Source organism: Scyliorhinus torazame, chromosome 11, assembly GCF_047496885.1.
Source record: "Scyliorhinus torazame isolate Kashiwa2021f chromosome 11, sScyTor2.1, whole genome shotgun sequence".
NCBI classification, from domain to species: domain Eukaryota; kingdom Metazoa; phylum Chordata; class Chondrichthyes; order Carcharhiniformes; family Scyliorhinidae; genus Scyliorhinus; species Scyliorhinus torazame.
Window position 1 is genome coordinate 229,126,704 of NC_092717.1, and position 20,990 is coordinate 229,147,693.

Here is a 20,990-nt window from a genome sequence, read left to right on the forward strand (position 1 = left end):
CATCTTAAATGACGCGATCGTGCCCGCCTCTACCACCTCCACCGGCAATGCGTTCCAGGCACCCACCACCCTCTGCGTAAAGAACTTTCCACGCATATCTCCCTTAAACTTTTCCCCTCTCACCTTGAACTCGTGACCCCTAGTAATTGAGTCCCCCACTCTGGGAAAAAGTTTCTTGCTATCCACCCTGTCTATACCTCTCATGATTTTGTAGACCTCAATGAGGTCCCCCCTCAATCTCCGTCTTCCTAATGAAAATAATCTTAATCTACTCAACCTCTCTTCATAGCTAGCGCCCTCCATACCAGGCAACATCCTGGTGAACCTCCTCTGCACCTTATCCAAAGCATCCACATCCTTTTGGTAATGTGGCGACCAGAACAACCATTTCTCACAAGAGAGAATCTAACCATCGCCCTTTGACATTCAATGGCATTATCAGCATCCTGAGAGTTACCACTGATGAGAACATCACCACCTTGTGGTTCCCTTCAGAGACACTTATCTTTCTGACTTGGAAATATATTGCTATTCTTTCACTGTCAAAATCCTGGAACTCCCTCCCTAACAGCACAGTGGGTGTACCTATACCACATGGACTACAACAGTTCAAGAAGGCAGCTCACCATCACCCTCTGAAGGCAATTAGGGATGGGCAACAAATGCTGGTCTAGCCAGTGAAGCCCACATCAGGTAAAAAATGAATTCAAAACAGAGAAACTGAACTGGACTAGCCATATTAATACCATGGCTACAACAGCAGGACAGAGGCTAGGAATCCTGTGTCGAGTAACTCATCTCCTGACCCCCAAAAGCCTCTCATCTACAAGGCACAAGTCACGAGTGTGCTGGAATACTCTCCACTTCCCTGGATGAGTGCAGCTCCAACAACAACACCCAGGACAAAGCAGCCCCGCTTGATTGCTATCCCTTCCTCTACCACCGACGAACAGTGGCAGCTGTGTGTACCATCTACAAGATGCACTGCAGGGACTCACCAAGGTTCCTCAGACAGCACCTTCCAAACCCAAGATCACCTAGAAGGACAAGATCAGCAGATACACGGGAACTGCACCACACTTGGAAAGTCCCCTCCAAGTCACTCACCATGCTGACTTGGAAATATATCGCCGTTCCTTCAACTGTCACTGGATAAAAATCCTGGAACTCCTCTCCTACCAGCTCTGTGGGTGTACCTACACCTCATTGGTTCAAGAAGGCAGCTCACCACCACCGTCTCAAGGACAACTAGAAATGGCCAATAAATGCTGGCCTAACCAGCAACACCCACATCCCGTAAATGAATTGTAAAAAATGTTGACCGTATATTTTTAGAATTGGCATTGGATGAGTTAAGTCAGGATTGAAAGGTATTTCTCAATGGAAAGCTTCACACTGGAGTGCTCTTCAGAATGGAAAAGACAGAGGACAATATTTAGCCCACACAATTGGTCGTGGAAATATAAAACTCTCCCTCCAAAACGGCTGCAGAAACCTGGCTAATTGAAAGGAACACAGAGAAAAAGTAGGTAACTGGAGAGGAGGTTAACAATATTCTCATCTTCTTCTATTAACTGGTCAGAGCTGTCATGTTTCATGGTAAACCATTGACAGAGATTGCCTTCATTCTGTATTAATCAATGACTGTTTGCACAAATGTAATCATCCAAAGTTATTTGTGGCTGCGGTTCATTGATTTGTGGTGAGGTTCACAAACCACTTCATTACACATTGATGGATAGGTTCCAGCCTGAAGCAGTAACGTTGATTAACAGCTATCTCGGAGACCTTTCGGGATGAGGATATGGCCACTAGTCAGCTGGAAGCCACTGGTGAGCTGGAAGCCAGTGGTCAGCTGGAAACCACTGGTGAGCTGGAAGCCACTGGTCAGCATGAACCCACTGGTCAGCTGGCACCCACTGGTGAGCTGGAACCCACTGTGCAGGCGCCTGGCTGGAGGAGTCTTTGTTGCACAAACACATGGCCAGAACAGACAGATCTGTACATAGTCCATGTGAACATTTCAAAGCCCAAACCTATTTGCTTTCAAAGTTAATATTTACCTAACCAGGGAGAGGAAAGTTAGAGAGAATTTACAGTAAGTGAGCTTCTATTTAAAAGGTCCACGTCTAATGAAAAATCCAGTTGTGTTTTTGTTGTTCTATATTTCTAGGGATGTATTGAAATATATTCAATTGTATTCTTTTCATTCACCTTCTTAAGTAAGTAAAATCATTTGTTGGTTTAATATGGTAAGAAAATACATCTATTATGCCCTTTAAAGAGAGGGTAATCATCCATAGAATCCCTACAGTGCCGAAGGAGGCCATTCAGCCCATCGGGTCTGCATCGACCCTCTGAAAGAGTACTTTACAAAAGCTCATTCCCCTGCTCTATCCCATTAACCCCTTAATCTAACCTACACATCTTTTTGGACACTAAGGGCACAATTTAGCCTGGCCAATCCATCTAACTTACACATCTTTGGATGGTGGGAGGAAACCGGAGCACCTGGAGGAAACCCACGCAGACACGAGGAGAATGTGCAAACTCCACACTCACCCAAGCCTGGAATTGAACCTGATGTCCCTGGTGCTGTGAGGCAGCAGTGCTAACCACTGTGCCACCGTACCATCATGATGGGAGTGATGCTCTCCACCTTTGTTGGCTAGTTACTGGAAATCAAGGATGTCTATTATGATCCCTTTACTTGAAGGTTGGTTATAACCCTACAGCTCAGGCATGGATGGTGGAGATAGTTGAGAGTGTGGAGATTACAGTGGTAAAGAGGGATCCATCCAGACCATATTAACTCTGCTGACGATCATCATCACACCTGCCCAGATGGGGGGGGGGGGCTAATTTTACATGCAAACATCCAATTATACCATCGATACCGTATCACCATTTTTAGCTCAGAATGTCCATACAGTTCCAAACCTGAGATCAAGAGCTGCCTGGAGACAGTAGAATGGCCAGAAAAGGACATTGTTATTTTAAAAACCTACCGTTCTGAGGAATCTATGCTGCCATCTCCCCCCCCCCCAAGTCTTGGACTTTTACAGGCACAGCCTTGCCTCAGCAGCCCAGCACCAACACCTTTCGAAAAAACCCAAATACCTCCCAGCACCAGCTTCATACAGTGACTGTGAAGGAGCAGTAATACCGTCAGGATGGTGTGTTGCTTGGAGGGGTACTTGAAGATGCTGGTTATCCCATGCATCTGCTGCCCGTGCCCTTCTTGGTGGTAGAGGTTGCGGCTTTGGAAGATGCTGCCGAAGGAGCTTTGGTGAGTAGCTGCAGTGCATCTTACGGCTGGAATACACAGCTGCCACTGTGCATCAGTGGTCGGGCAAGTGAACATGGAAGGTGGAGAATGGGATAGAATTTCTACAGTTTCCACAGTGCAGAAGGAAGCCATTCAGCCCATCGAGTCTGCACCGTCTCTGAAAGAGCACCCTACCTAGGCACACTAATCTGAACACCTTTGGACGCAAAGGGGTAATTTATCATGGCCAATCCACCTCACCTAGCCTGCACATCTTTGGACTGTGGGAGACTGAGGTAGATTCAGGACCTATCTCCTTGCTCGACCTATAGTAAAAATCGTGGCACTTTGATGTGGCTCGGCAAGTACAGGTGTTCACCAAGAACCTGCGTTTGGGCAGAGAACTCAAGAGGAAGATGATGATACTGGGTATCCCAGGGCCCAGGGAACTCAAGCTCTGTGTAAGGAGAGATTATCAATGAATTCCTGTCATTTGTCCAACTTGAGGCCTTTAGAGGTACAAGTGTAGCAAATCTTCATTACATATTTGATGATATGCCTGGTTAAAGGAAGGGTATCAATGAAATTTAATGGAAGTGCCATAAGGTTGTACGAAAACATGTTTGGGTGAAGGAGAAGAGCCAGGTTTCACTGTGTACGATTTACCATCTATCTATTAACTTGGCTGATTGGATCCCAACTTAAATGAGTCACCAAAAAAATAAAGAAGAATAGCTACAACATGAGCTTGAATAACATTAATGTCAAACAGACCCAGGAGATACTTCAGAATATGTAAACATGAGGCAGGAATACTAATACCATTAATGAACTATTAAAAGTAATTAGCAGCAGGGATGGAAGTTCTGGATCTAATAACTTGCGGCTTCCAATCGTGAAACTAGCAGCTGGAATGTGTCCTTGGCATGGTTCAGTAGTTGACTGTGCCCCAACCAGGAGAGAAAATCCCCTGAAAGCAATGAGGTGATATACATGGACCATAGTTTATGAGGCCACCCCACTTGGGCCATCTGATCCCTGTTTCTAGGTGTCCTTTGACACACTGTTCACCTTTGTCAGGGCAGCAAAGTAGCACAGTTAGCACAGTTGCCTCGCAGCTCTAGGGTCCCAGGTTCGTTCCCGGATTGGGTCACTGTCTGTGCGGAGTCTGCATGCTCTCCCCGTGTCTGCGTGGGTTTCCTCCGGGTGCTCCGGTTTCCTCCCACAGTCCAAAGATGTGCAGGTTAGGTGGATTGGCTATGCTAAATTGCCATTAGTGTCCAAACAAAAGTTAGGTGGGGTTGGGGGGAATAGGGTGGAGATGTAGGGATAGGGTGGAGGTGTGGGCTTGGGTAGGATGCTCTTTCCAAGGGCCGGTGCATACTTGATGGGCCAAATGGCCTCCTTCTGCACTGTAAATTCTATGATTTGTTCTGCTGTTAACACATTCTAATCTCTTTACGTGCCACTATCAGCACTCTTCTTAGCTATGATCATCATCATTTACATTCCTTTTGTCTTTCTGTCCATGATCTCTTTGTCAATCTACATCTATCACTGGCCCTCTGTCCAGCCCCACGCACCCCCCAACGGTATCAATCTGACCATATTTCCAGTTATCTCTCGCTTTGACAAAAAGTCATCCTTTATATGGGGCAGGAGGTACCACCTATCTGTAGTATCATGACATCCACACGCTTCTTAACCAGTAGCTTCCCCAGGATTCATACAATGGGTGAGGGGAGGGCGGGTGATGCAAGGTATTCCTGACATTCAATAAGTGGATCTCCAGGCTCTGTTTGTCAGGACTATCGAGAATTAGCAATAAGCCACAGCCTTGCTCCAACATTATTTTTTTCAAAGTGTGGGAAGTCACATTAGGAACGTCTTGCTCCAGCCCATGCCCTGGCATTCCTCTGGACGACCAACTGTTTGTTAAACCATTAAATGTATCGAGTTGGTGAAAATAATTAGTGTTCCCTTACTTTATTCCTTTCTTTGTCACCACTTTTGCAGAAGTGAAGTTAAACACCTCCTCAAACCGCTGCAGTTTGTACAAATCCATCCTGTTAAAAGTCAATAATACTTGGTTCAGTTTTACTTTAAAAAAAACATTTTGTGAATATGTCTAACACAGTAAAATACAGATAAATAATAATATAATAATATAATAATCTTTATTAGTGTCACAAGTAGGCTTACATTAACACTACAATGAAATTGTACAAGATTAACAAAGGCAGCTGTTGTTAAAAGTGTCCTGAACCTCTCACACGCTATTAATAATCCATATTTCTCAAATACTGGGTCAGTAAAGTCAACAATGCTCTACTATTCAACTTTTTTCATCAGCAAGTTTCTATATCCTGGCATCGGAGGAGGCAGGGACTCTGCGCACTTTCCACATTTATTCAAAATACCACAATCAAGTTATTTTGGTTCTCATTGATTAAAAGGTTGGGTGTTCAAAAATGCTTTCTTTTAATTCCCCAAAGAGTTCCCACTTTGAAAAATTACTCTCCTTAGCAAATGAAGATGACCCGAATTGTTGCTGCATCACAGACGTAGATAAAGGATTGTGATGATTGGATAGCTCTTTCAATGAGGCAACATGGGCGTGATGGGCCCGATGGTCTTCACCTGTGCTGCATCGCACGATGATTCTCTGCTTCATTCCAGGGAGTACACATGAATACCCGAGTGAGTCAGAGAGAGCAGGATCCCAGACTCGCCCCTGCTCACTGCCAGTCACGGATCTCAGCCAGCACATTACTATGGCCGTTATAATTGGCCTCAGCATTCCTCAGTTGGCGGAGCTGCTGGGTGCAGGGAATCAGCTGGCCTCCCACTCGCAATGACTTAGGTTGTGAGCAGGACAGGAGTGTGTATGTGTAAATATGTGGGGCAGGTGTATATGGATTCACCAGTGATGTCCACTGGAAGCAGGATTCGCCATCAGGACGTCAGCCCAAACCTAGGATCCACGCCGGGCGCCGGACCTGTCACAATTCTCCAGGCCAGCGACACCGGCCATACCCGGGTTCCTGTCATGCTGGAAGCCTGATTCACCTCCTACACATGATACATAGATACATAGGTACATAGAAGATAGGAGCAGGAAGAGGCCTTTTGGCCCTTCAAGCCTGCTCCGCCATTCATCACGATCATGCCTGATCATCCAACTCAATAGCCTAATCCTGCTTTCTCCCCATAGCCTTTGATCCCATTCTCCACAAGCGCTACATCCAGCCGCCTCTTAAACATATTCAAAGTTTTAGCATCAACTACTTCCTGTGGTAATGAATTCCACAGGCACACCACTCTTTGTGTGAAGAAGTGTCTCCTTATCTCTGTCCGAAATGGTTTATCCTGAATCCTCAGGCTGCCCTCCCCCCCGCCCCACAAAACACACACACACATACACACAAGCTGGGAGTCTCACGGGTGTGATTTGGTGCAAGTATTTAAAAACGGGTTTCTGGCGCCATGGCCTTCGGGGGGGGGTAAGGAGGCAAGTACCTTTCCAATTTTATTCCAGCTTGCTGATGGGGTATTTGGTGACCTGGGGGTAATGGGGATCAATATGGCGGCAAGAGTTTGTACTCGGGAGCCCCTCTCGGCATCGGGATGCTGTGGTTGAAGTTCCAAATGCAGCTGTGAATGACTAACAACTCACTCTTTACATGTAACTTTCAGGCTCCTATCTATTTACACTGTTGAATGCTGTCACTCTCGCTGGAAAGCCCAGGTGACCCTTTGTCAAAGCTAAAAAGCATAGAAAGTGGGAGATATTTATACAGTAGGGAGAGAGAATGAAAGATGAGTCATAGCCACAGAAACCAAGGGGAAAGAGTCCTAATGGCAGTACCCAGAGAGAATAAATGGTGTGAAACACCAAACAGCAGAGAAACTGAAATCAGAGGGTAAGCTGTGACAGATGTAGATGTGGGGGGAGGGGGGACATGAGTGGGAGAGAGGTAAAACAGGAAAAAGGGGGGAAGGGGGAAGCAATTGGGAGAAAGGGTAAGGAAAGAGAGGATAAGATAGGGGAAAGAGTGGGCAAAAGAGCACAACATGCACGTCTGTACACGTTATCCAGGCAGCGTGCCCGACATATACATCCTGCCACACTCTGAGGTTCGCGGCACATTCGAGGGGCTCCCCAGGTTGAGGGGTTGGCTGGTGGGTGACCAGGCTTACTCACTGAGGTCATGGCTATTGCCACCTGTGTGTGGCCCCACATATAGGTGGAGAACCGTTATAATGAAGCCCACTCAGAAACCAGGAGCGTTATCGAGCGGTGCATCTGGCTGCTGGAGATATGGTTTAGCTGTCTGGACCGCTCTGATGGAGCTTTGCAATAGAGCCCCCAGAGATTCTCGCGGATCGTGGTGGCCTGCTGCGTGCTCCACAACTTGGTGCAGCAGCGGGGATGATGTGCTTAACGTGCTTAACAGGGCGTTTTTACATTGGGTGTTCCCTTCCTCCTGACTATGTACAACTACACCCATGCCAACATAGTGGCCCTTAATCTCTTTACTTCCCCGGCCACCCACTCCTTCTAGGTGTCCCCCCAGATTGCACATCATGTGGGCAGCATGGCAGCATAGTGGGTAGCACAGTTGCTTCACAGCTCCAGAGTCCCCAGGTTCGATTCCCGGCTTGGGTCAATGTCTGTGCGGAGTCTGCACGTTCTCCCTGTGTCTGAGTGGGTTTCCTCCGGGTGCTCCGGTTTCCTCCCACAGGCCAAAGATGTGCAGGTTAGGGGATTAGCCATGCTTCGTCAAGGGGAGGTCATGTCTGACACTTTCAGAAGGCTTTCAACAAGGTCTCACGTAGCAGATCAATATGTAAAGTTAAAGCCCATGGGATTACGGCTAATGTCTTGAGATGGATAGAAAGCTGGTTTGCAGACAGGAAGCAAAAAGTTGGAATAAATGAGTCTTTTTCCGATGCAGGCAGGAGGTTCATTGGAATTAGGAAGAGTGAGAGGGGATCTCATAGAAAGTTACAAAATTCTAACAGGATTAGACACGGTAGGTTAAGAAAGAATGTTCCTGATGGTGGGGGACTCCAGAACTCGAGGTCATAGTTTGAGAGTAAGGGATAAACCTTTTCGGGATCAGGGTGTTGAATATGATGATCAGCCATGATCATAATGAATGGCGGAGCAGGCTCGAAGGGCCGAATGGCCTCCGCCTGCTTCTAATTTCTATGTATGTTTTTATGTAAAAGAAGGATTTGAAAGGGGATGAACAGGCAATGCAGAGGGGCAGAGGGTCAGAGAATCATAGAATTTACAGTGCAGAAGGAGGCCATTCAGCCCATCGAGTCTGCACCGGCCCTTGGAAAGAGCACCCAACCCAAATCCACACCTCCACCCCACCCCCGTAACCCAGTCACCCCACCCCATCTTTTTTGGACACTAAGGGCAATTTAGCATGGCCAATCCACCTAACCTGCACATCTTTGGACCCGGTCAGGGCACTGCAACATGTCAGCTACATGAAGGGGCATGCCGGCCGACAGAGACCTGGCAGTTCAATTCTACAATTTGTTTCCTTGTTTGTCCAGTTTGAGGTTTCGGAGCTTTCAGTAGGATTACTCACTGGTGGATTAATCTGAATTGGATCTGTTAATATCAGTAATATAAGTTAATGAGGCTTAACTACTTTCATGCCTCCCAAGACTCCATGGTGTACATTCTGCAGCACACAAATCAAAACAATTAGCCACCCCTGACTGAGTGGCATACGTGGAGAGAAATAGCAGTGCAGACCTGCGGGGTCAATTAGTTTCTCATGCATATCTCAAGACAATAACTGTGCTCTAACGTTCTGTGAATTGATCTGCAAAATAGTATTATGCTGCTGGATGACATCATTGAATCCAGGCTAATCTTTAGTTCTCCGCTATAAGAACATGCCTCAACCTGTTGGGTGGGGAACAGGACCCAAAACATTGCTTTCCCATCCCCACCCTCAACTCCAGTGGAAATGTCCAAAGATCCCAATGTACACAAATACCATAAGGTTTTAAAATCTGCTGTAGGGTGATCACATAGCAGAGACATGGGGCGAAATTCTCCGTTATCGGCGGAAAGTCCGCCGATCGACGCAAAAAACGGCGCAAATCCGACTTGCGTCACGTCGGAAAAATGGGTCGATAGTCTCCGGCCCGAAATGGGCTAGCAGCGACGTAACGGGATCCGCGCTTGCGCAGTGGTTCACGCCATGCAGCGTCATACGCGCTGCACGGCGTGACGGCTCATAAGGCCGCGCTGCTCCCCCCCACCCGACCGGAACACCCGACCGGAACACCCGACTGGATGGCTGGCCGCCGCTCAGCCCCGAGGTTCGAGTCACGCGATGTGGAGGCGCTCCTGGACGCGGTGGAGCAGAGGAGGGACGCCCTGTATCCCGGGCACGGCCGCAGAGTTGCCCCACGCCACAGCCGGCGTCTGTGGAGGGAAGTGGCAGAGGCCGTCACCGCTGTGGCCCTAACACCACGGACAGGCACCCAGTGCCACAAGAAGGTGAACAACCTCGTCAGAGCAGGCAGGGTGAGCCTCCCCCATATCCCCCCCTCCCCATATCCCCCCTTCCCCATATCCCCCCTCCCCATATCCCCCTCCCCCATATCCCCCATATCCCCCCTCTCCCATATCCCCCATATCCCCCCTCCCCCATATCCCCATATCCCCCTCCCCCATTTCCCCCCTCCCCCATATCCCCCCTCCCCCATATCCCCCCCTCCCCCATATCCCCCCTCCCCCATATCCCCCATATTCCCCCCTCCCCCATATCCCCCCTCCCCCATATCCCCCATATCCCCCCTCCCCCATATCCCCCCTCCCCATATCCCCCATATCCCCCATATCCCCCCCTCCCCCATATCCCCCCTCCCCATATCCCCCCTCCCCCATATCCCCCATATCCCCCCTCCCCCATATCCCCCATATCCCCCCCTCCCCCATATCCCCCATATCCCCAAGTGAATCCAGCCCTAACCTTAACCTCTGCAATGCACGCGCAACCGATGGTGTGCATTCATATACCTGCCTAACACTGTTGCCTTTTACCCCTGCCCCCCCCCCACAGGAGAAGCGCGCACACAACAATAGGGAGCATGTGAGGACTGGAGGAGGCCCCGCTGATGAGAGGCCACTGACCGTACACGAGGGAAGGGCCCTGGAACTGGCTGGCGGACCTGAGGACCGGGAGGTTGCTGATGCAGAGGTCGGGGGCGTACTAGCGAGTGAGCCACCAACAGCCCGTCCCCATATCCCCCCTCCCCTATATCCCCCTCCCCCGTATCACCTGATCACTGCCTGATGTCTAACCATGCATGCTTCATTGTGTATCGCAGGACCAAACGTCCAGGCACCCATCCCCGCAGATGCAGACCGCCCGCAGGATGCCCCTCGGAGACCACAGGAGACGGAGAGACCCGCACCCTCCAGCATGCGACGCCCACAGGATGCCCCTCGGAGACCACAGGAGACGGAGAGACCCGCACCCTCCAGCATGCGACGCCCGCAGGATGCCCCTCGGAGACCACGGGAGATGGAGAGACCCGCACCCTCCAGCATGCGACGCCCGCAGGATGCCCCTCGGAGACCACAGGAGACGGAGAGACCCGCACCCTCCAGCATGCGACGCCCGCAGGGTGCCCCTCGCACACCACGGGAGACGGAGAGACCTGGAGCAACAGGGAGACGACACCCCCGTCACGTGCGGGAGCGACCACCCAGCGACGAGGGGGGCAGCCACAGGCCCCCGTCACATCCGAGCCAGGACACCACTACCCAGGACACCACTACCCAGGACACCACTACCCAGGACACCCCTACCCGGGACAGCACTACCCAGGAAGACAAAATACCGGACAGTGACTCAGAGTGGATGGGTGGAGACGAACCCCCACCCCAAAGTGCCATGGACTCAGAGTGGGACGAAGAGCACGACACAACGCCACTGCTGTCACCAACACCCTCCACCATCGCAGAAACACTCACCACGGTTGGGCACTTTAGTGATGAGGCGTCTGGTACACTCACTGGTGCGCACAACACAGCCGTCCCGGTACAGCAGGTGGAGGTAGGAGCAGCAGAGGGACCGGGCGGTCGGAGGGCAGCCCAGCCCAAGAGAACATCTGCCGCCCAGATGGATCCCGGGTTCCTGCAGTTACCACACCCACACATAGATCCGATGCAACCACCGACCCGGAGACGAGCGAAGAGGGTGACGGGCGGCTTGCGGCGGCTGCGGTCGCAGGTGGAGGAGTCCACCCGCGTCCAGGAGCTGGAAGTGGTGCCGGTCATGCGTGCCACCCAGGCTGACACCGCACGGTTGGCGTCCGCGGTGGAGGCAATGGGTGCGACGGTGTCAGACATGGGGAACAGTTTGCGAGGCCTGGGGCCTTCCGTGCAGGCGGTGTCTGTGGCCCAGGAAATGGCTGCCCTCTCACAGGAGGCCATGAGCCAGTGCCAGCGCCAGATGGCAGAGGCGCTCAACGCCATAGCCCAGTCTCTGCAGGCCATGGCCCAGTCTCAGCAGGCCATGGCCCAGTCTCTGCAGGCCATCGCTGAGGGCATCGGCGCCAGTGGCCATGTGCGAGCCGGTGTCGCACTGTCACAGACAGGGTTTGCCAACCCCCTGGGCTCCATGGCTGCAAACCTGCAGACCCCTGTCGATACCAGCACGGGCCTCCAGGACTGGCAGCGCCAGATGTCGGGGGGGCATCGGATGGCCAGTCCGTTCGCATCCCCCACCCATGTAGAGGCCTGGGGGCCATCGGGCACCCCGAGGGAGGAGGAGGTGGTGTGGTCCGTCCCGGCTCCCTCTGTAGGGGAGGTCCCGGTACACTGCGACACCTCGGACTCCCCCCCTTCTGTCCCAGGTGCATCGGGTGGGCAACGGGCAGGACAGGCTGACAGCTCGCCACCCCAGTCGCCCGGGCCGCAGCCTGGCCCATCTAGGCCAGGACGCCCCAGGAAACGGCCGCCAAAGGGATCCAGTGTCAGAGGGCAGGAATCACAGGAGTCCACCTCCAGTTCTGCTGTACCGTCTGGGGAACCACGTAGACGTAGTCAAAGGGCCCGTAAGGCCAAACAATTAGACACTGAGTAAGTTGGCACGGGTGCAGGGCACAGATGAGTTTTAGGGGCTAGGGCACGTGCATGAACTCCTTTGGTTATTAAAGTCAATGTTACACCTACCGAAGCTGCCTTTGTGCTCTGTCCAAAGTGTGCGGGGGTGTCATGTACGTTGAGCGCAAGTGTGTGTGTGAGGGGTGGTCTTACCTCAGCCCCAGGTGAGTCTGCCCCCTTCCCCCTGGGCCGCCATCAACATCCCCTGGGCAGAGGACGGGACCGTGCGCTGCAGTGTCACAGCCGCATGCAGGGATGGTCCGGGTGGATGGTGGTACTGTGGCCATGGGTCAGACATAGTCCAACGATGTAGAGCCAGGAGCTCATCGCAGGGCGGGTTGTCATCATCCTCCATGGCCTGCGATAGACACGCGTCCACCCGCAACTGTGTGAGCCCGGCCCGTTGTGCCGCCGGTGGATCGGCAATGGCCAATGGTGGTGTGCATGCGGGTGGGGTGGGTGGGGTTGGGGAGGGTGGTGAGGGTGCTGGGTGGGTGGATGGGTGGGGGGTGTGGGTGGTCGGCTGTTGCCATGGGGTGCGGTCTGTGGCCATACAACCCGATTCCCACGCCCATCTAGTCAGTGAAGCGGGCGTCTATCAGTCTGTCCCGTGCCCGCTGGGCCAGCCGGTAACGGTGGACAGCCACCCGCCTGTGTCTACCGCGTCTGCCCTGACCATTGCCCCCATCCCCCTCATCTGGGGAGGACTGGGCCTCGTCCTGCTGCTCCTCCACTCCGCCCTCCTCTGCCTGCGGCACATCGCCCCTCCGCTGGGCTATGTTGTGCAGGACGCAGCACACCACAATGATGCGGCCGACCCTATCTGACCGATACTGGAGGGCGCCCCCAGAGAGGTCCAGGCACCTGAAACGCATCTTCAGCACGCCAAAGCACCTCTCGATCACTCCCCTTGTCGCTACATGGGCATCATTGTAGCGGTTCTCCGCCTCATTGCGTGGCCTCCGTATAGGCGTCATCAGCCACGATCGCAATGGGTAGCCCCTGTCGCCCAGCAACCAGCCCCTCAGCCGGGGATGGCGTCCCTCGTACATGCCGGGGATGGATGACCGCGACAGCACGAATGAGTCGTGTACACTGCCTGGGTGACGGGCGCAGATGTGCAGGATCATCATGAGGTGGTCGCAGACCACCTGTACGTTCATCGAATAGGTCCTCTTCCTATTAGTGAACACGGCCCTGTTAGCTGCAGGTGGCCGCACGGCGACGTGCATCCCATCGATCGCGCCCTGGACCATGGGGAACCCGGCCACGGCAGAGAAGCCACGGCCCGGGCATCTTGGCTGGCCCGGTCCACGGGGAAGCGGATGTAGCGGTGCGCCATGGCATATAGGGCATCTGTCACTGCCCGGATGCACCGGTGCACCGATGTCTGCGATATGCCGGACAGGTCCCCACTCGGTGCCTGGAATGACCCCGTTGCATAAATGTTCAGGTCCACCGTAACCTTGACGGACACGGGGAGAGGGTGTCCCCCGCCAGTGCCACGCGGTGACAGGTGTGCCAGCAGGTGGCAGATGTGTGCCACGGTTTCCCGGCTCAGCCGGAGTCTCCTCCTGCATTCCCGGTCCGTGAGGTCCTGGTATGACTGCTGGGGCCGGTACACACGGGGCGCCCTCGGGTGCCTCCGTTGCCGTGGGGCCGCGACGTCCTCCTCCCCCTCCTCGTCCTGTCGGTCAGGCGTCCCTCCAGCCTGGGCGGCTGCCGCCTGCCCCTCTGCGGCAGCCTGCGCCGCCTCTCTGGCACGCTCCTCCTCCTCCTCCTCCTCCTCCTCATCCAGGGCAACATAGACATGAGCGGCTGCCACCACGGCGGCCAACATCGCTGGATGATCTGAAAACATGACGGCCTGGTGGGGGGGAGGGGAACGACGACATGTCATCATTGCCCATATCCCCTCCTCCCCCCAGCCAGGTGGCATGGACCGCATGGGTCCAACTGTTGGAGGCTGGCACCTGGCCAGGTGGAACAACTCACTTGCCCTCCCATCCCCCTCCTCGGCACGGTCCCCCCCCAACCTCCAACCTTCACCCCGGCACGGCACGGACCCCCCCCCAACCTCCACCCCAGCACGGACCCCCCCCCAACTTCCACCCCAGCACGGACCCCCCCCCCCCCAACCTCCACCCCAGCACGGACCCCCCCCCAACCCCCAACCTCCACCCCGGCACGGCACGGACCCCCCCACAACCTCCACCCCGGCACGGCAAGGACCCCCCCCAAACTCCACCCCAGCACGGACCCCCCCCCAACCCCCAACCTCACCCCGGCACGGACCCCCCCCAACCCCCAACCTCCATCCCGGCATGGCACGGACCCCCCCAACCTCCACCCCAGCACGGACCCCCCACCCCAACCTCCACCCCAGCACGAACCCCCCCCAACCCCCAACCTTCACCCCGGCATGGCACGGACCCCCCCCCAACCTCCACCCCGGCACGGCACGGACCCCCCCCAACCTCCACCCCGGCACGGCACGGACCCCCCACCAACCTCCACCCCAGCACGGACCCCCCCCAACCCCCAACCTCCATCCCAGCACGGCACGGACCCCCCCCAACCACCACCCCAGCACGGGCCCACCCCCCAACCTCCACCCCGGCACGGACCCCCCCAACCCCCAACCTCCACCCCGGCACGGCACGGACCCCCCCCAACCTTCACCCCAGCACGGACACCCACCCAACCTCCACCCCGGCACGGACCCCCCCCAACCCCCAACCTCCACCCCGGCACAGCACGGATCCCCCCCCAACCTCCACCCCAGCACGGACCCACCCAACCTCCACCCCGGCACGGCACGGACCCCCCCCAACCTCCACCCCAGCACGGACCCCCCCCCAACCTCACCCCGGCACGGACCCCCCCCAACCCCCAACCTCCACCCCGGCACGGCACGGACCCCCCCAACCTCCACCCCAGCACGGCCCCCCCCCAACCTCCACCCCAGCACGGACCCCCCCCCCAACCCCCAACCTCCACACCGGCACGGCACGGACCCCCCCCCAACCTCCACCCCGGCACGGCACGGCCCCTCCCCAACCTCCACCCCAGCACGGACCCCCCCCAACCCCCAACCTACACCCCAGCACGGACACCCCCCCCCCCAACCTCCACCCCAGCACGGACCCCCCCCCCAACCTCCACCCCAGCACGGACCCCCCCCCAACCCCCAACCTCCACCCCGGCACGGCACAGACCCCCCCAACCTCCACCCCAGCACGGACCCCCCCCCCAACCTCACCCCGGCACGGACCCCCCCCAACCCCCAACCTCCACCCCGGCACGGCACGGACCCCCCCAACCTCCACCCCAGCACGGAATCCCCCAACCTCCACCCCAGCACGGACCCCCCCCCAACCTCCACCCCAGCACGGACGCCCCCCCCAACCCCCAACTTCCACACCGGCACGGCACGGACCCCCCCCCAACCTCCACCCCGGCACGGCACGGACCCCCCCACAACCTCCACCCCGGCACGGCACGGACCCCCCCCAAAATCCACCCCAGCACGGACCCGCCCCAACCCCCAACCTCACCCCGGCACGGACCCCCCCCAACCCCCAACCTCCATCCCGGCACGGCACGGACCCCCCCCAACCTCCACCCCAGCACGGACCCCCCCAACCAACCCCCAACCTTCACCCCGGCACGGCACGGACCCCCCCCCAACCTCCACCCCGGCACGGCACGGACCCCCCACCAACCTCCACCCCAGCACGGACCCCCCCCAACCCCCAACCTCCATCCCAGCACGGCACGGACCCCCCCCCAACCACCACCCCAGCACGGGCCCACCCCCCAACCTCCACCCCGGCACGGACCCCCCCCAACCTCCACCCCGGCACGGCACGGACCCCCCCCAACCTTCACCCCAGCACGGACCCCCCCAACCTCCACACCGGCATGGCATGGACCCCCCCCAACCTCCACCCCAGCACGGACCCCCCCCCAATCCCCAACCTCCACCCCAGCACGGACACCCACCCAACCTCCACCCCGGCACGGACCCCCCCCAACCCCCAACCTCCACCCCGGCACAGCACGGATCCCCCCCAACCTCCACCCCAGCACGGACCCCCCCAACCTCCACCCCGGCACGGCACGGACCCCCCCCAACCTCCACCCCAGCACGGACCCCCCCCCCAACCTCCACCCCAGCACGGACCCCCCCCAACCCCCAACCTCCACCCCGGCACGGCACGGAACCCCCCCCAACCTCCACCCCGGCACGGCACGGACCCCCCCCAACCTCCACCCCAGCACGGACACCCCCCCAACCTCACCCCGGCACGGACCCCCCCCAACCCCCAACCTCCACCCCGGCACGGCACGGACCCCCCCAACCTCCACCCCAGCACGGACCCCCCCCCAACCTCCACCCCAGCACGGACCCCCCCCAACCTCCACCCCGGCACGGCACGGCCCCTCTCCAACCTCCACCCCAGCACGGACCCCCCCAACCCCCAACCTACACCCCAGCACGGACCCCCCCCCCCAACCTCCACCCCGGCACGGCACGGATCCCCCCAACCTCCACCCCAGCACGGACCCCCCCCAACCTCCACCCCAGCACGGACCCCCCCCCCAACCCACAACCTCCACCCCGGCACGGCACGGACCCCCCCAACCTCCACCCCAGCACGGACCCCCCCCCCAACCTCCACCCAAGCACGGACCCCCCCCAACCCCCAACCTCCACCCCGGCACGGCACGGACCACCCCCCCAACCTCCACCCCGGCACGGCACGGACCCCCCCCAACCTCCACCCCAGCACGGACCCCCCCCCAACCTCACCCCGGCACGGACCCCCCCCAACCCCCAACCTCCACCCCGGCACGGCACGGACCCCCCCAACCTCCACCCCAGCACGGACCCCCCCCCAACCTCCACCCCGGCACGGCACGGACCCCCCCCAACCTCTACCCCAGCACGGACCCCCCCCAACCTCCACCCCAGCACGGACCCCCCCCCAACCCCCAACCTCCACACCGGCACGGCACGGACCCCCCCCCAACCTCCACCCCGGCACGGCACGGACCCCTCCCCAACCTCCACCCCAGCACAGACCCCCCCCAACCCCCAACCTCCACCCCAGCACGGACCACCCCCCCCAACCTCCACCCCGGCACGGCACGGATCCCCCCAACCTCCACCCCAGCACGGACCCCCCCCCAACCTCCACCCCAGCACGGACCCCCCCCCCCCAACCCACAACCTCCACCCCGGCACGGCACGGACCCCCCCCACAACCTCCACCCCGGCACGGCACGGACCCCCCCCCCCCAACCTCCACCCCAGCACGGACCCCCCCAACCCCCAACCTCCACCCCAGCACGGACCCCCCCCCCAACCTCCACCCCGGCACGGACCCCCTCCAACCCCCAACCTCCACCCCGGCACGGCACGGACCCCCCCAACTTCCACCCCAGCACGGACCCCCCCCCCAACCTCCACCCCGGCACGGCACGGACCCCCCCCCCCAACCTCCACCCCAGCACGGACCCCCCCCAACCTCCACCCCAGCACGGACCCCCCCCCAACCTCCACCCCGGCACGGCACGGACCCCCCCCCAACCACCACCCCAGCACGGACCCCCCCCCCAACCTCCACCCCAGCACGGACCCCCCCCCAACCCCCAACCTCCACCCCGGCACGGACACCCCCCCCCCCCAACCTCCACCCCGGCACGGACCCCCTCCCGGCACTCCCCCGGAGCCCAGCCTACTCTAACCACCCCCGCCCCCCCCCCCCGCCGCACACACACACAAGCCGAGACACACCTCTCCTCACGCAATCAGTCTGCGGCCACGCCATTTCCTGCGCAGAGCCAAACCCCCCAGGCCGTCACTCACCTCCTCGCTGGTCGGCGTGAGCCTGGAGCACCGGGTCACGCCGATGAAAAGGAGGTTTGATTCACGTCGACGTGAACGGTCATCACGTCGACGGGACTTCGGCCCATCCGGAAGGGAGAATATCGGCAGGCCGAAAATCGGCTGCCTTGCGCAGACCCGTGACATTCTCCGCAGCAGCGGCGCCATTAACGCCCCGCCGACTTTTCTCCCTTCGGAGACTTCGGCAACCGGCGGGGGCGGGATTCACGGCGGCCAACGGCCATTCTCCGACCCTCTGGGGGGTCGGAGAATGACGCCCATGCTGTTTGAGTGTCGGTCTCGATAACTTGGCACTGTGATTTAGTCACAATTTGTGTTGGTTCAATTCACATTTCAGCTTGGGAGAATGAGAGAAGCTCAGTTTCCAAAGGGAGTTAATCTTTCGCGTGTATTTCCTGGACAATGGTCCAGACTTTGCAGTAGCAATAACACTGAGGTTATCAGCGCCGGAGGGTAAATTGGACGGAAACCTTCGTTGTCCACACAATTAAATGTGGAAAGCAAGATGTTGCTGCCACACATTATCCTCTCCAAGCATTGCTACACTGGTAATAATAATCTTTATTATTGTCACAAGTAGGCTTACATTAGCAGTGAAGTTACGGTGAAAATCCCCTAGTCGCCACACTTCTGGGTACATTGAAGTAGAATTCAGAATGTCCAATTCACCTAAGAAGCACATGTTTCGGGACTTGTGGGAGGAAACCGGAGCACCCGGAGGAAACCCACGCAGACACGATGAGAACGGGCAGACTCCGCACAGACCCTAGCCGGGAATCGAACCTGGGACCCTGGTGCAGTGAAGCAACAGTGCTAACCACTGCGTTACCATGCCGCCCGCAGCATTCCAACGCTCAAAGTGCTTGAAGTTAAGCTAATTACCTATTAAACACACCAGAAAAAGTTAGCCCTTTTTCATTCACCTGTGATTGAATTTTTAACAGTGATACATATTAATTACTAACAAACAACAACTTCTTCGGCATTGAAAGTTGACATTTATAATTATTTTGTTTTTAAAGAGTAACGTTTAAAAAGTTGAATATTTATTTTTATTTTCCTTTCATTTCTTTTATCTCGCTCCCATGTTCCGATCTTTCTGTCCAGATTTACATTGAATAGTTCACACTTCCTGCTTTGACTGAGGCGGTTTCTGTGAGCAGGTGGAAGAGCAGTTTTAGTCAGGACGCCTAGAATTCCTGGTTTTGCCACTTGTTCTGTGCTTTTTGATATCCACAGAATTTCTGCAGTGCATAAGAAGGCCATTCAGCCCATCGAGTCTGCACCAATCCTCCGAAGGAGCATCCTATCCAGGCCCACTCCCCCACCCTATCCCCGTAATCCCACCTAACCTGTACATCCCTGGACACTGTGGGGAAATTATATCATGCCAATCCACCTAACCTACACATCTTTGGACTGTGGGAGGAAACTGGAGCTCCCGGAGGAAACCGGAGCACCCGGAAGAAACCGGAGCTCCCGGAGGAAACCCACACAGACACGGGGAGAAAGTGCAAACACCACAGACAGTCACCCGAGGCTGGAATCGAACCTGGATCCTTGGCGCTGTGAGGCAGCTGTGCGAACCACTGCACCACATGTGGGTCTTAATTGCCCCCACAGGTCCAACACCCAGCCTGGCAAAAGTTCTCAGGAAGGATATGCTGTGCGTGGAGACCGTGGAGATCAGATTCACCAGAAAGACACGGTTTAAAAGGTTAAATGATGAGGGCAGGTCGCACAGGCTAGGTTTGCAGATAGAGGATTAATGGTGATCAAATTAGATTAACGTGACTAAAGAATATGACGAGGTAGATACAGAGAAATTATTTCCACTGATGGGTGAGTCCAGGGGAAGGAGGCATAACATTTTAACACACAGGGTTGTGGAAATTTGGAAGCCACTTCCCCTAAAAAGCTGCTGGGGCTGAGGGTCAATTGATAGATTTTGTGAGGTAAGTATTTTAAAAGATTGACAGAACCAAGGCGGGTAGATGGAGTTAAGATACAGATCTCACCAAACGTGGAACAGGCTAAAGACCGTGGGCGGGATTCTCCGACCCCTCGCCGGGTTGGAGAATCACCGGGGGGCAGCGTGAATCCCCCCTGCCAAATTCTCCGGCGCCGTTTTTTTGGCGGGAACGTGAACTGTGCCGTGCCGGTCGGAACCCTGGTCAGCGGCCCCCCCGGGCAATTCTCCGCCCCCCCGATGTGCCGAGCGGCCACCCGTTTTCGGCCAGTCCCGCCGGCGTAGATTACACAGGTCCGTACCGGCGGGGCCTGGCTCTGCGGGCCACCTCCAGAGTCCTCGCGGGGGGATCCGGCCCCGGTGGGGGGGGGGGGGGGGCCACCACGGTGGCCTGACCCGTGATCAGGGCCCACCGATCTGTGGGCGAGCCTTTGCCGTGGGGGCACTCTTTCCGGCCACGTCGGCCGCTGTAAAGCTGCGCCATGGCCGGAGCAGAGAAGAAACCCCCTGTGCATGCGCCAGAACACGCTGGCGCTCTTGCGCATGCGCCAACTCGCGCCGGCCGGCGGAGGCCCTTCGGCGCCGGTGGCGCAGCGCCAACCCTGCTGGCGCCGGCCTAGCCCCTGAAGGTGCCGAGGACACCTTGTCGATTTCGGCGGCGTGAGAGCAGCTGGTTAGTCAGTTTCAG

At 57.0% G+C, this 20,990-nt stretch overlaps 1 protein-coding gene across 3 annotated transcripts in view; it reads right to left on the bottom strand.

Moving 5' to 3' along the window:
* The window catches only part of LOC140385830 (metallophosphoesterase 1-like), a 145,709-nt gene that overhangs the window by 69,484 nt on the left and 55,235 nt on the right, over window positions 1-20,990 (bottom strand). For all 3 annotated transcript variants that reach the window (XM_072468398.1, XM_072468396.1, XM_072468397.1), the window contains exon 4: window positions 5,254-5,334. In XM_072468398.1, coding sequence (XP_072324499.1) covers window positions 5,254-5,334 — 81 coding nt within the window. The remainder of the gene's footprint in view (window positions 1-5,253; window positions 5,335-20,990) is intronic.